Here is a 15,528-nt window from a genome sequence, read left to right on the forward strand (position 1 = left end):
CTGTTCCCCTAATCCCAACCCTGTGGTTCTCTCTGTCCCTTTTATTATATTTTGCCACCACTTCCTCACAGAACCACAGAATAGAATTATAAAACAAAAATTTGTCATGCTTGGGATTAGATCTAATGTTACAAAATTACTTCGTGGGGTGCCTAGGTGGCTCAGTTGGTTAAGCGTCTGCCTTTGGCTCAGCTCATGATCCTGGGGTCCCGGAATCAAGTCCGTGTCGGGCTCCCCGCTCAGCAGGGAGTCTGCTTCTCCCTCTCCCTCTGCCACTCCCCCTGCTTGTGCTCTGCCTCGCTCTGTCAAATAAATAAAAATAAAATCTTATAAAAAAATACTTCTCATTTGCTTTAGTTTTTTTTACAGTAAAGTTTATGAACTCACTGTAAAATGATCAAATGCAAATACAGAAATATATGTTTAATATAAACAACGTATATGATTTATATATAAAATGTAAAAAAACGACAGGCTCCCTTAATCTCACTCTTCGTATAGGCTCCCACTATTAAATGTTTGGAGTCTAATCCACAGACTTAATATTAGGGGTGTTTTTTTTGTTTTGTTAGTTTTGTTTTGTTTTAAGTAGACTCTATGTCCAACGTGGGGCTCAAACTCATGATCCCAAGATCAAGAGTCCCATGCTATACCTACTGAGCCAGCCAGATGCCCAGTTGGTTGTTTTGTTTTTGTTTTTAAATAAAAATTGAATCGGGGCACCTGGGTGGTGCAGTCGGTCAAGTGTCTGACTCTTGGTTTCAGCTCAGGTCGTGATCTCAGGGTCGTGAGATCAAGTCCTATGTTGGGCTCCACTCTCAGTGCTGAGTCTGCTTAAGACTCTACCTCTCCCTGGCCCCTCCCCACCATGTGCGCGCTCTCTCTCTAAATCAATCTTTTTTAAAAAATTGAATCAAAGTGTTGAATCGTGCTCTTCTGCAACTTTTTTACATAACAGTATATCTCATTTTTTCTCTTTAAAACAGCTGAAATCCTCAGGAAGACTATACAGTCTTCATGTATCTCTGACATCTTTATATGTCAATACATACAAGACATGCTTTTTAATGGCTGCAAAGCATTGTTAGAGCCTTTGGAAAGCTTTTCAAGGCTATTCTATTTGAGGCCGGCAGAACCCCTGGGAAGTAGTGAGGCTTGATGTTACTATCCCCATTTCACAGATAAATAATACATGGAACTGGGGCTAGAATCCAGCTCCTCTGTTCAGGTTCAAATTCAGAGTTCTTTCCACTATCCTGTGCTGTCTCTTTATAAGCTTGGGCTTCAGGTGAGGGATTGAATTTTGTGACTCAGGTTCATACTGGTCAGCATTTATTAATCTCTTAATATTTAAGGAACTTCCTACTTCTTGTAAGAAGTAGAAGATGAATAAAAAAGGATAAATTCTCTGCCCTTAAGAAGTTTAGAATCAAGTAGATGTAATACATAGGAAAAAGTCCTAGAACACTTGCTACACAACATGTAAATAAATAAGCACTTATTGCTAAGGTGTAAGCAAGAGGAAATGAGTAGTGTGAAAACTGATGTATTCATTGATCATTTAAGAAGACCTCCGTTGGGTCCCTTATGCTACAAGAGATATGTATGTAATGTCTATAACATACATTTTGCGCCGATATTAGTATTATCATTCCAACACCGAGATTCTTTGGTAATGTTCTTGTTCTTGTCTTTGTTTTTTTAAAATAGTCTTCTCTGCTAGATTCTGTGCTCCTAAAAGAGGTTGATGATAATGAAGAAAGACGATGATTGGGGCTCCTGGCTGGCTCAGCCAGAAAGAAGAGCATGCCACTCTTGATATTGGTGTCCTGAGCTCTAGACCACGTTGGGTGTAGAGATTACTTAAATAAATAAAATTTGAAAGAAAGAAAGAAAGACGGTGATAGATAAGGATGAGTTATCCAATAGAATTCATCAGGAAAAAGTGAACTGGAAGACCACAGAGTTTTGAACTGAATTCTTTGGCAGAGGAAGGAAAGAGAAACAGAGCCAACCGAATTTGCACGTTTGGGGAAGTAGTACTTACAAACATAAGCCATTAAAGACTGTGAAATATCCCAGTGAATGAGTTTTCCCGGTTCTTCCCTTAACCCTCCCCTCTACCCTCCATCCTCCATCAAGGAGCACTAGATCTTCTGTCTTCCTCATACAATCCAGTTGATGGAGTTGATTTAATCTTTTTTTTTTATTTATTCATTTGAGACACAGAGATAGAGAGAGAGAGAGAGAAAGCATGAGCAGGGAGAGAGGCAGAGGGAGAGGAAGAAGCAGGCTCCTCGCTGAGCCAGGAGCCCGATGTGGGGCTCGATCCCAGGACCCTGAGATCATGACCTGAGCTGAAGGCAGATGCTTAACCATCTGAGCCACCCAGGCGCCCCGATGGAGTTGATTTAAAGAGCAAGGCTGGAAGGCAGAGAGAGAGCTGGAAGTCGCCATGGTACTCCTGTCAGTGCCCTCAGAAAATTATATTTAAAGAATTCCAGGAAAGGCTACGCCCTATTTTCCCAGTAACCCAAACCGCGTGAATTTCCAAGTAAGTTCTTTTTGTTGTCTAGCCTACTTCTCTCCTCTTGAAATTTAAACTTTCTTAGCTCTGAAGATAAAGAAGAGAAGAGGGCAGAGTTCTGGCCCTCCCGATAGCTACTAAGCGACGGATAGGTGAGGATCTCTGCCTTGACCAGAAAAAGTGGGGAAACCCGCGCCCCCAAGAGGCCTTAACGCCCACAGCAGCACGACACCACCCCCGGCGTCACGTGACGGTACAGCGCGGCGGATAAACTACAACCCCCACAGCGCCGCGCGGCACGCCGGCGTTACAAAGCTCTCTCTGATTGGTCCCTGGGGATATTTGAAAGGGGGGGCTGGCGCGGAAAACGAAGGTTGCGTCTTGGATTCTTGCGGAGTGCTCTTTCGGGCGAGTAAGTCCTGGGCTTGGGTAGGAGGTGACGTCTGGGGCAATAAGGCCTGGAGGGACTCGTGAGCGTGTGTATGTGCCAAGGTAAGGTGGGGTCCCCGGCGCTGACTTGAGGGAGAGGCGGGGGCGACTCTGCGAGGAAAGGTTGGGAGACCTCAGGACGTCTTGGTGGGCGCGGAACTCGGTGGAGGCCTCCGGTGTGGGGCGTTGGGGTGGTGGGATGGGTAGTGAGACCGGGATTAACCCGGAGGAAGGAAAAGCGGAAGCGTCGGTTTATAACGGGAGCCCACTGTCCTGGCATGGTGTTTTTTACCCCGATAGGATTTTTCTTTTCTTTTCTTTTCTTTCTTTCTTTCTTTTTTTTTTTTAAGTAACCTCTACACCCATGGTGGGACTCGAAGTCACGACCCCCGAGATAAAGAATCATATGTTCCACCAACTGAGAAGCCAGGCGCCCCTCCCGATAGGATTTCTGATGGGATTCTTTGGCCCCCTTCTTCCGCAGCCTTCAGGCCCTTCTCCTGTCCTCCATTTCGCTCCATTTCGATTTTTCTTCACCTTCTCTAATCCTCCTTTTCTCTAGCCCTCCAACGCCATGAGGAACTTCAAAGGAATCAACTTTGGGACCTTACTAAGCAACCCGAAAGAGGCTGAAGAATTGCTGCCCGACTTGAAGGTAGGGGTGCTGTCTAGTTCTGGATACACCTGACTTCTCAAGATGAGCTCTTTTGTTTCTGTCTTATTTAAGAGACAGTTTAATTGGAGATCCTCTCCTGAGCAACCCTATTTCTAGTTCTCTTTCCCTACCTTGGCTATCCCAATCACATCTTCCTCTCCTCTTAGGAGTTCCTGTCCAAGCTTCCAGCTGGTTCACCCAGCTGCCGATCTGATGCTGAGAGGAGACAAGCTTGTGATGCCATCTTGAGGGCTTGCAACCAGCAGCTGATGGCCAAGCTGGCTTGCCGTAGGCACCTGGGGAACCTGCTGGAACTGGCAGAGCTGGCTTGCAATGGCTACTTGGTATTCACCCCCCAGCGCTCACCCCTTTACCTGGAACGAATTCTCTTCATCTTTCTGCGGAACATTGCCACACAAGGAATCCCAGAGGCCACACTCCGGTTCGCTCAGCCCCTCCATGCCTGTTTGATGCAGTGCTCCCGCCAAGCTGCTCCCCAGGACTATGAGGCTGTGGCTCGCGGCAGCTTTTCTCTGCTTTGGAAGGTGGCAGAAGCCCTGGAGGAGCGGCGAGCTGCACTCTCGGCTCGGCTGAAGGCCTTGAGCTTTCTAGTGCTCTTGGAGGATGAAAGTACCCCTTGTGAGGTTCCCCACTTTGCTTCTCCAACAGCCTGTCGAGTGGTAGGTGCCCATCAGCTATTTGATGCCACCGGGCACAGTCTGAATGAAGCAGATGCTGATTTCCTAGATGACCTGCTCTCCAGGCATGTGATCAAAGCCTTGGTGGGCGAGGGAGGGGGTTCTCCTGGTCCTCTTTCTCCCCAGAGGGCCCTCTGTCTCTTGGAACTCACCCTGGAACACTGCCGTCGCCTCTGCTGGAGCTGCCACCATGCCAAGGCCACCAGGGTAGTGGAGAAGGCCCATGATTACCTAAGGAACACCGATCTGGCCCCCAGCCTCCAGTTATGCCGGCTTGGGGTTGAACTGCTACAGATTGGGGAGGGAGGACCTCAAGCACTGGCCAAGCTTCTGATTAAGGCATCAGCTCTCCTGAACACCAGTGTGGAGGCACCATCACCCCCGCTGCGGGCGTTGTGTGACTGCTGCCAGTTCTTCCTCTCAGGCCTGGAGCGAGGCATCAAGAGGCGCTATGGACCTGATGCTGTTCTGGGCCTCTTCGCTTTTCTTGGCGGGTACTTCTCTCTCCTCCGGCAGCTGCAGGATGGTGTGAGTTAAAGACCTAGAGGTAGGGTGGGAACGTGGTTCTGCAGACTGTCGGGCTAAGGTCTTTGGTAAGATCTGAAAGCCCTGGCTCCCTCCGTGGTAAGCCACTCTCTGGATTATGCCTAGCCCACCCGCCAGCAACCTAGTCTACGCTGGGAGGGCAATGGCCCCTTCTCATGTCCTCCTTCCTACTCCCTGGGCTGAGTCCGCTCTCCAGGACGCTGGGCCAGGCTTCAGCTTGGAGCTCCCACTTCATCTCGGCCCCTCAAACCAACCCCTTCCTTCCTCAGGTCTGTGGGGATTCCTCCAAGCAGCAGCAGTCTTTAGTTCAGATGCACTTTCAGGGACTTCATCTCTACACTGTGGTGGTTTATGACTTTGCACAAGGCTGTCAGGTACAGTCTGGGAATCAAAACACCTGGACAAGTCCTCGGTCTGGGGTTGCTCCACTGCCATGGTAGAGCATTGGGATGGCCTTGGCTTTGGGCTCGGGGTGGGGTAGATGTCACCTTGGACCTAGTATGTCTCCTCTCACCCTCAAGCCCTTGTTGTCCCTTTAGGTAGCTGATGTGGCTGACCTGGCCCAGCTAATGGAAAGTTGCAGATCTACTGTGGTCTGGATGCTGGAGGCCTTACAGAGCCTGTCAGGCCAAGAGCTGACTGACTATCTGGGCATGACTGGTTAGTACCTTGGGGCCCAGAGGTGGGGGGATGGTCATCACTCACTAGGCAGACAAATAGCACTTGCTGGATGGTTCTGACTACTCTGGGGACTCCTTATGGCTTAAGGAAGAGTGAAAAAAATGTTTGTAAGTGCAAGTGACGCTACGTTTAACAGCAGTAGAGAAGTAATGAGGCTAACTTATAATAGCGGATGTAAGTTTTTCCCCATTGACTTTGAAATATGATTTGGTGTTTCTTTCATGAAAATGTTTATACCTGATATGCAACTTTATGACCTTTCTATATGTTTACATTTTAAAGAACATTTGTAACTTAAGTTTTTTTAAGAACCACATAAAAATGCTTTAAAAATCAAATTGCACAAAAGGGCATGTAGTTGGAAGTGACTCTCTCACTCCTAATCCTGGTTACCAAGTTCCCCTCTGCAGAGGCAACTAATATCAATTTTTTAGGTATCGTTCTAGGGCTATACCATGTATATATAAACCAACTTGCATATGTACTTCTCCCCACCCTTTTAATTGAAATGTATAGATAGAAAAGTACTAAGATCATAAGTGTATGGTTTGCTGGATTTTTTACAAAGTGAACATACTTTGTAACCAACATCTAGGTCAAGTAAGAGCATGACTTAGACCCTGGGAAATCCATCCTTCTGTCCCCCCTTTTTGTGACCAGCCTCCCCAACAGCATAGATTAGTTTTGTCTATTTTTGTTTTTGTTTTTTTTTAAAGATTTTATTTATTTGACAGAGAGAGACAGCGAGAGAGGGAACACAAGCAGGGGGAGTGGGAGAGGGAGAAGCAGGCTTCCTGCCGAGCAGGGAGCCAGATGCGGGGCTCCATCCCAGGGCTCCAGGATCATGACTCGAGCTGAAAGCAGATGCTCAACTGACTGAGCTACCCAGTTGCCCCTATTTTTGTATTTTATAATAAGTTTTCCCCTCATTTTACAAAAAGCATGGCCCATTAGTTTAAGTTACACAAACCCAATCAGTTCAGTCATTGGGAGGTTTTGGAGAACTTTTCATATTCATATAGTCGATGGTTGAACCTACCCATTGAGATGAAAATATGATTAGGAGTCACAAAAATTACTAGCATGCAAATTCTTCCCAGAATATTGAAGACTGAATTTTTCCCCAACCATCTACATTGATAGCCAAATGCTGTATAAACTCGAATTTAGGAAAATGTTATTCATTCAACAAATACCTGTTGAGTACCTACCATGTGCTAAGCACTGTCCTGAGTACTTGGGTGTATCAGTAAACAAAACAAAGATTCCTGTCCTCACGGAGCCACATTCCAGTTGGGGGAGAATGATAATAAGCAATAGGATAATTATCAATATGTTAGAAAATGATAAGAAATATGGGGGGGGAAGGAATACTAGAGCAGGATAAGAAAGGGAATTAGGAGTTCAGTGTGGGTGAGGGACAAGTTACCATTTAAAATAGGTTGGTCGGGCGCCTGGGTGGCTCAGATGGTTAAACGTCTGCTTTCGGCTCAGGTCATGATCCCGGGGTCCTGGGATCGAGTCCCGCATTGGGCTCCCTGCTCGGCGGGGAGCCTGCTTCTCTCTGCCTCTGCGTCTCTCTCTCTCTCCCTGTCTCTCATGAATAAGTAAATAAAATCTTTAAAAAATAAATAAATAAATAAATAAAATAGGGTGGTCTCAGGGCACCTGGGTGGCACAGTGGGTTAAGCATCCAACTCTTGGTTTCAGCTCAGGTCCTGATCTCAGGGTCATGAGACTGAGCCCCACATTGGGCTTCACGCTCAGTGAGGTCTGCTTGAGATTCTCTCTCCTCCCGCTGCCCCTCCTGCTCATGCTCTCTCTGTCTCTCAAATAAATAAATATTTTTTAAAAAATAAAATAGGGTGGTCAGGATAGGCCTCATTGAGAGAGTGACATGAGCAAAACTTGGAGGATGTGATGAAGTTGGCCATGTAGACACCCGGAAAAGGACATCCCTGGCAGAAGAAATAGCCAGTGCCAAAGCCCTAAGGCAGGAATTGGTCTGGTGTGTGCAAGGAATAGCAAGGAGACTACTAGGGTGGCTTCCATGGAATGAGGGAAGGAGAAGGAGGTATGGGACAGGCCAGAGTGTCTCCCCAAAATTGCTGCCCTTTGGAGCAAGATGAAGACGAAAATTGGTATGTGAGGTGAGATGGGCCCTGTGTGGGGACGAGGACTCGGCTCTTATAAAACAAGCGCCAAGGGGCTGGCTGGTGTGGGTTTGCCTTACCGGAGTGGACCTCATGGGTCGCCTTGGAGCAAGAAGGGGAGAGCCGCCCCTCTCTTATCCCCTAGCAAGAGGCATTGCTGTCTGATCTAGAAGCTGCTGAGCCGACCACAGGTTGAGGTCCTCTCTACCGCCTCTCCCAACAGGAGAGGCAGTGGGAACTCTTCTGCTGGCAACCATTCTCTCTCTCACCTGCAGCCTCTTACACCAGTAACTTGGCCTACAGCTTCTATAGTCACAAGCTCTACGCCGAGGCCTGTGCCCTCTCTGCGCCCCTCTGTCAGCACCTGGGCTTGGCGAAGCCGGGCACCTATCCTAAGGTGCCTCCTGAGAAGGTACAAGGGCAGGAAGGGAGGTTGTGTTGGTGGCCTGAGCAGCATGAAAGAGGCTGGCCAGGGCCCTGCCTTGGAGTAGGGACCAGGACTTGCGGCAGCGTTTCCCACACCTCACTTGTACTGTTACTCATTTCTTTTTATTGTCTCACTTTTTATATTTAGCCATGTCCCAAGCTGGTGGTTCTCAAGCTGGTCGCACATTAGAATCACCTGAAAATCTCTGGTGCTAGACCCCAGGTGGCTGGATATTTTCCGAGTTCCCCCTAGGAGGTCCTTTCAGTAGCCAGAGTGAGAGCCACTACCAGGATACCCATGAAAGGATGGGTTGGCTGGGATTGGCGGCCGCGACAGGTTGTAGAGGGCCTGGGATTTCATCCTGAGTGAGCTTGATGAGCCTCTTGAGGATTTAAGGGAAAGCATGATACCAGATTGGCATTTGGGGTTTCTCTGGCATCACTGTGGTGAATGAACAGAGCGCAGGGACAACGCTGGGCGCCGGCACTGCTCTAGCAGCCTGGACAGGAAAGGTGGGTGTCTGAAGCAGCTTCCCGAGGGCTGGGGAGACGTGAACGGGTACACCAAGGCCAGGATTAATCTGGCAAGTGACTGGCTGTGAGGGAGGGAGAAAAGTCAATGATGGCCTGGCATTTCTTACTGAGGAGAAGGCGCTGACTTGCTGGGAGAGGGGTTACAGGAGAAGGAGCAGGTCTTCAGGGCTGTGGACATAAATATGTGGATGGGGTGGATTGAAGCTTCCGGCTGGGAGCCCCGGGGTATTTAGTGCTTAGGCGTCTTCTGCCTCCGGGGCAGGGGTTGGGGCCGGAGGCCCACCCTGTGGTGTGTGTACCCGTGCGGGCACGTACTCACCCATTGTTACAGACTCATTGGTTCCTCTCTGCAGTTTGGTCTGTTCGCTTTCTCTGGTCAGTTGCACAGGTTCTTCCGGCTACATGGGGAGAGTTTGAAGAAACTGGGTAAACAGGCCCAAGGCTGCAAGATGGTGAGTTTGTGGCTGGCAGCCCTGCGGCCCTGCAGCCCCCAACACATGGCTGAGCCAGTCACCTTCTGGGTTCGGGTCAAGATGGATGCAGCCAAAGCAGGAGACAAGGAGCTACAGCTGAGGTGAGTTGGTGGGGAGAGAGAGAACCATGTTTGCTCCCTGGCTAGAGCTGGCTTTGGTACTCGTGGTCTCGGTCATCCTTCCAGCTGAAAAAGGCACTGATTCCTGCCTTCACTGTTACTCGTCAGGCGCCTACTATAGGCCAGCCGCTGTGCTAGGTACTAGGGGAGCAGTGGCGATGGGCAATGCTCTTGCTTTCACAAGGCTGGGCCTCCTCGGCATGGGGCGGAGGCTCCATGCTTCACGGGCTCCCTGACCTGGTGCTGGGCCTGCCTTCTCTCAGGACTCTGCGAAACAGCCTGAGCGGCTGGGACCCAGAGACCCTGGTCTTCCTGCTGAGGGAGGAGCTGCAGGCCTATAAGGCCGTGCGAGCGGACACGGGGCAGGAGCGGTTCAACGTCATCTGTGACCTGTTGGAACTGAGCCCTGAGGAGACACCGGCTGGGGCCTGGGTTCGAGCCACCCATCTGGTGGAACTGGCTCAGGTGCTCTGCTACCACGACTTTGCCCAGCAGACCAACTGGTGAGGAGGCTAACTGAGGATGCCACTCTTGCTTCTTGCCCTGGGTGCTCTGACCCTCTTCAGAGGCTGTTTCCCTTTCCATGTCCCTGAGCATCCCCTGCAGTTTGTGGCTGCAGGAGCTCATTCAGAGGGTGGGGCCGGCTGTCCTGCAGAAGGCCCTTCCCAGGATGCTGTGGCAGGTACCCGCACTGGGCCCAGCTTCAGTGCCCCCTTTCCCTCCAGCTCGGCCCTGGATGCTGTCCAGGAAGCCCTGCAGCTTCTGGAGTCTGTGAGGCCCGCACCCCAGGCCGAGGATCAGCTTCTGGATGATAAAGCACAGGCCCTGCTGTGGCTCTACATCTGTACTCTGGAGGCCAAGATGCAGGAAGTAAGTGTGGCTGCTGTACCGCACAACTTGGGGCGGGGACTATTTTCCCCAGGCCCACAGTGAGCTGACGCCTGCCCCCTTTTTTATCCTGATCTCCCCATCCAGGGTATCGAGCGGGATCGGAGAGCCCAGGCCCCTAATAACCTGGTGGAATTTGAAGTCAATGACCTGAACTATGAAGATAAACTGCAGGAAGATCGCTTCCTATACAGTAACATTGCCTTCAACCTCGCGGCAGATGCTGGTGAGGGCTGTGAATGTAGTGGGGTGGATAGGGTCTCCTCTGTGGCTTCCTCGGAGCAGAATGGGGACCCTGGGTATGGGAGAGGTGGGCCTGTAGGGTGGGAGGTGGGCACAGAAGGGAGAGGGTGTTCTGGAGAAGGCTGCATTCTCCCCAGATAACCCACGCTCCGAGAGAATGGCTGGTCCCTTTCTTCTGACTCCTAGCTCAGTCCAAATGCCTGGACCAAGCCCTGGCCCTTTGGAAGGAGGTGCTTACAAAGACGCAGGCGCCCGCCGTCCGGAGTCTCCAGCAGACAGTGGCCTCGCTGCAGACCCTAGCAGCCCTCTATCAGCTGGCGGCCAAGGTAACAGGGCAGGGTGCTAACACAGCCCAGTAGCCCAGCTCCTTCCCCTTCTTTGACCTGTGATTTTGCTGAGAGGCCATGTAACCCGGTGTGGGCTCTACCACCAGCGTCCCTAAGTCGAAATCCAAGCTCCATCCTTTATTAGTAACTCGCCTTGGCAAGTGACTTAACTTCCTAAGCCCAGTTTCCTAATCTCTACAATGAGGACAATAATAGTACTGTGTCGTCGTGTCGTCAGCGCTTAGTGAGAGAACATGTCTGGGCTGGGCCTAAGCATAATATTCAAGTGTCAGCAATAACTATTATTAATTCTTGGATAGTTTGAGACCTGTATACTCAGAAACATACAGAGATACCTAAAGGCCCAATTTTACCTTTTACACGCAATGTCAGGCCGTCTCACAGACTCCCTGAAGCTCCTCCCTGGCCACCACGTTAGGAACCTCCGAAAAAGAACATGGCACATCCACGACCTTTGTTACTGCAGCCAATTGGCCATATTTCTAGCATGAGGACTAGGGGAAGCTGCCTCAGCCCTGGACCCGAGTCTTGGCTCTACCACATACCTGTAATGTAAACTTAGACAAGCAGCTGAGCCCGTGTCAGTCATAGTATCTTCGGCTATGGTCGTCTATAAAATTCAGGTTAGAGTCACTATGAAGATTAAATGAGTTGATGCACATGAACCTCTTTTTTTTTTGGACAATTCGGGTTGTGTTTTTTTTTTTTTTTTTGAAGATTTTATTTATTTGACAGAGAGAGCATAAGTAGGCAGAGCGGCAGGCAGAGGGAGAAGCAGACTCCCCCCTGAGCGGGGAGCCCGATGCGGGACTCGATCCCAAGACCCTGGGATCATGACTTGAGCTGAAGGCAGATGCTTAACTGACTGAGCCACTCAGGCGCCCCGAAAACTCGATATTTTTATTATGACTTGACTTTTTTTTTTTTTTTAAAGATTTTATTTATTTATTTGAGACAGAGAGAATGAGAGAGAGCACATGAGAGGGGAGAGGGTCAGGGGGAGAAGCAGGCTCCCTGCCGAGCAGAGAGCCCGATGCGGGACTCGATCCAGGGACTCCAGGATCACGACCTGAGCCGAAGGCAGTCACTTAACCAACTGAGCCACCCAGGCGCCCATTATGACTTTACTTTTGAAGCTTCATTTTTTTTTTCAAGTTTATTTATTTTTTTGTAATCGCTATACCCAACGTGGGGCTCAAACTCAGGACCCCAAGATCAAGAGTCCCATGTTATTTCGACTGAGCCAGCTAGACGCTCCTTCAAGTTTTTTATTTTTTTAAATTTTTAAAATTTAAACTCAATTAACGTATAGTGTATTATTAGTTTCAGAGGTAGAGTTTGGTGATTCATCAGTTGCATATAACACCCAGTGCTCATTACATCGTGTGCATCACCCGGTTACCCCATCCCCCCACGCCCCACCCCTCCAGCAACCCTCAGTTTGTTTCCCTATAGTAAGAGTCTCTTACGATTTGTCTCCCTCTCTGATTTTGTCTTATCAAACTTTTTTTTTAATTGAAGTATGATCGACATACAATACTATATTAGTTTCAGGTGCACAGCACAGCGATTTGGCAATTCCACACATTACCCGGTGCTCACCACGATGAGTGGTCACCGTACAACATTATCACATTATTGACTCTATTCCCTAGGCCATACTTTTCATCCCCATGACTTACTTATTTTATAACTGGAAGTTTGTACCTCTTGATCCCCTTCACCTATCTTGCCCCCCGCCCATCCATGTAAACCTCTCAGCACAGTGCCTGGCCCATAGTAAGCTCCCAGTAAATCCCGGCTGTTGATGCTGACTGGCACCTAAGCTTTCAAACAGGAGGGTCGATGGTGGTAGTCTCCCTCACTGCTCCTCTCTCAGGCTCCTTGAGGGTGGCTGACAGTTGCTCTGTCTGTAGCCACACTCCATCCAGGCTCTGAGGTCAGACCAAGGTCTCCAAGGGCTGGGGAGCTGAGGGTAGAAGTGGAGGTTTGAGCAGGAGCTGGGTAAATTTCCCGCTCTTGGCTGACCAGCCCCTGCAGGCTCTGGAGGTCCTCCTGCTTGTACGGATCGTCTCCCAGAGATTGGAGGACCATGCGAAGGCAGCTGGCTCCTCCTGCCATGCCGCCCAGCTGCTCCTGACACTTGGCTGTCCCAGCTATGCCCAGGTGAGTGCCCAGCCAGCCAAGCCTGGAGCTACAGGGGGGACCCGGCCTTAGCAATGCATCTTTTCTCTAAGTAGATAAGATACCGAAGGGGCATCTTCCCTGCCTCCGATCGCCACATCCTGCTGGAGGATCGTAAAGTGTGGAGTGGTTGGGAGGCAGCTGTGGGAAGAGGAAGCGTCTTTCCTTCTCACCGCAAAACCATTGTTCGCTAAGTCTTACAGATCCTGCCCCAGGAATAGGCCGCTAATCCTGTATTTCCCCACCATTTGCCCCGGTCGCCGTTTCTTCACTCGCTTAGGACTGCGCTGACACCGCCTAGCTGGTGTCCCTGCCCGTGGCTTCTCCCTTCTGCACTTTGTCTTCTAACTACCGCTAACATGATCTTTTTAGATGTGGTCTTGTCTTTTTTCCTGCTGATAGGATTTCATTGGTTCCTCCATTACCTGAAGAATGCTGTCTAGATGCTTTGCTTGGTATCGCAAACCTTCTATATTCTGGCTCACTGGTCCTTGCCACTCCCCCCGCCCCCGCTCTGGAACTTATGTCCATCCACACGAGTTGCTTTACAGCCTTGTACATGCCGCCTCTCTTTGGTTGTGTTAGCCCCTCCACCCTAAATGCACCTCCCCCACCCCCCTTTTTTTTATTCAGCCGACTTCTACTTTCTTTTCAATTGCTCTTTCATGAAGTATTTTATACGTCCTCTTCTTCAAGGGCAGAATCCCCTACTTTCCCTGGGTCCCCATACCACTAATGGTATTGTGTCTTGATTACAAAGGCATGCCTGCATCCCTACTGCACTGCAAGCTATTGGATGGAAAGTCCTACTTACTTCCTTTTTTTAAAATATTTTTTCTAGGGGTGCCTGGGTGGCTCAGTCATTAGGCGTCTGCCTTCGGCTCAGGTCATGATCCCAGGGTCCTGGGATCGAGCCCCGCATCGGGCTCCCTGCTGGGCGGGAAGCCTACTTCTCCCTCTCCCACTCCCCCTGCTTGTGTTCCCTCTCTCGCTGTGCCTCTCTCTGTCAAATAAATAAATAAAATCTTTAAAAAAAAATATTTTTTCTAATTTTTAATTTTTTTAGTGGGGGGCAGGGCAGAGGGAGAGAGAGAGAATCTTAAGCAGGCTCCACACCCAGTGAGGGACCCAAAGTGGGGCTTGATCTCAAGACCCTGAGATCATGATCTGAGCTGAAAGCAAGAGTAGAATGCTTAATTGACTGAGTCACCCAGGTGCCCTGTTAATATTTTATTTTTAATTTCTCGTGGGGCTCGAACTCACAACCCCTAGATCAAGAGTCGTACGCTCCACCAACTGAGCCAGCCAAGCACCCCAAATCCTGCTTATTTCTTATTCAACTATGTCTTTCTAGCGTAGTGGTCAACCAAAAGATACTAACTGAACATTTTAGTGAGTGTATGAATAACTCTTTTTTTTTTTTTTTTAGATTTTATTTATTTATTTGAGAGAGAGAGAATGAGAGACAGAGAGCATGAGAGGGAGGAGGGTCAGAGGGAGAAGCAGACTCCCTGCTGAGCAGGGAGCCTGATGCGGGACTCGATCCCGGGACTCCAGGATCATGACCTGAGCCGAAGGCAGTCGCTTAACCAACTGAGCCACCCAGGAGCCCGAATGAATAACTCCTATGTAGATTATAATATTTGAAATAATTTCATATTCAGTTGCATGTGTTCTGCATCTCACTTGCAAGTGCTTTAATCCACTTTAATTTGAAAAGTCTGGCTGCCTCTCCTTATCAGCATGCTCACGCATCCCATGATTGTTTCCTTAGATACACCTCGAAGAGGCAGACTCAAGCCTGAAACTTCTGGATCACACTACAGACACGTACCTGCTCCTTTCACTGACCTGTGACCTACTTCGAAGTCAACTCTACTGTGTTCACCAGAAGGTATTTCTCACTTTCTTAATCCCCAAAGTTCCCAGGTATTGGAAGGATTTTAGGATTTTCAGGGTATTTGTGTGGCTTCTGAGATTTCCCTGAAATTAGGAAGAATATTCCTGACCTTGAGAAGCAGTGCTGTTTCCTCGCCTTGCCCTCTCTGATGAAATGTCACCAGCACTCCTCTAGGAGAGGCACAGTCCTTCCCATTCTTTCTCAGTCTCCTCAGTCACACTGTCTAGTCCTGTGATTAGAAACTGGGATGACAATGATCTTGGGAAGGCACTGGAGCCCTAGAGTAGAAATCAAACGGGATGCAGAAGACCTGAGTTTTCTCACAAACCAACTGTGTGAACTTAGCTGAGTCATATGTCCTGTCAGGCTACAGTTTTCCCCACAGCTCTTATCATTCCCCAAAACCGGGGCTGGGCCAGAGGATCTCCAGGGGCATTTTAAGTTCCGAACCGCTGATCTGACTTCACTCACTACTCTCCTCCGGCCCTCCCTGTCTCCCAGGTGACGGAGGGCGCCTCTCTGTTGCTGTCTGTGCTTCGGGACCCTGCCCTCCAGAAGTCATCCAAGGCCTGGTATTTGCTGCGTGTCCAGGCCCTGCAGCTGGTAGCATTCTACCTTAGCCTCTCATCGGACAGCCTCTCAGCCTCCCTGCGGGAGCAGCTCTGTGCCCAAGGTGAAAAAATAGGGGGGTTGATGGCCCTTCGTGGTCAGATTGTGTGGTTTGT

At 49.4% G+C, this 15,528-nt stretch overlaps 1 protein-coding gene across 3 annotated transcripts in view; it reads left to right on the forward strand.

Moving 5' to 3' along the window:
- ESPL1 (extra spindle pole bodies like 1, separase) overlaps positions 1-15,528 on the forward strand; it is a 30,293-nt gene that overhangs the window by 5,155 nt on the left and 9,610 nt on the right. For 2 of the 3 annotated variants that reach the window (XM_006741580.3, XM_081821752.1), the window contains exons 1-14: positions 2,861-3,019; positions 3,519-3,611; positions 3,779-4,837; positions 5,125-5,229; positions 5,395-5,515; positions 7,965-8,101; positions 9,030-9,223; positions 9,505-9,744; positions 9,967-10,111; positions 10,217-10,355; positions 10,559-10,698; positions 12,751-12,885; positions 14,678-14,797; positions 15,305-15,476. In XM_006741580.3, coding sequence (XP_006741643.2) covers positions 3,531-3,611; positions 3,779-4,837; positions 5,125-5,229; positions 5,395-5,515; positions 7,965-8,101; positions 9,030-9,223; positions 9,505-9,744; positions 9,967-10,111; positions 10,217-10,355; positions 10,559-10,698; positions 12,751-12,885; positions 14,678-14,797; positions 15,305-15,476 — 2,788 coding nt within the window. In that variant the 5' untranslated portion in view covers positions 2,861-3,019; positions 3,519-3,530. Of the gene's footprint in view, positions 1-2,860; positions 3,020-3,518; positions 3,612-3,778; positions 4,838-5,124; positions 5,230-5,394; positions 5,516-7,964; positions 8,102-9,029; positions 9,224-9,504; positions 9,745-9,966; positions 10,112-10,216; positions 10,356-10,558; positions 10,699-12,750; positions 12,886-14,677; positions 14,798-15,304; positions 15,477-15,528 lie in introns of those variants that run through there. The other variant, XM_081821751.1, reaches the window with a different exon arrangement.

The sequence above is a fragment of the Leptonychotes weddellii genome, chromosome 5, assembly GCF_054177405.1.
Source record: "Leptonychotes weddellii isolate Sample4059 chromosome 5, ASM5417740v2, whole genome shotgun sequence".
Classification (NCBI taxonomy): Eukaryota; Metazoa; Chordata; class Mammalia; order Carnivora; family Phocidae; genus Leptonychotes; species Leptonychotes weddellii.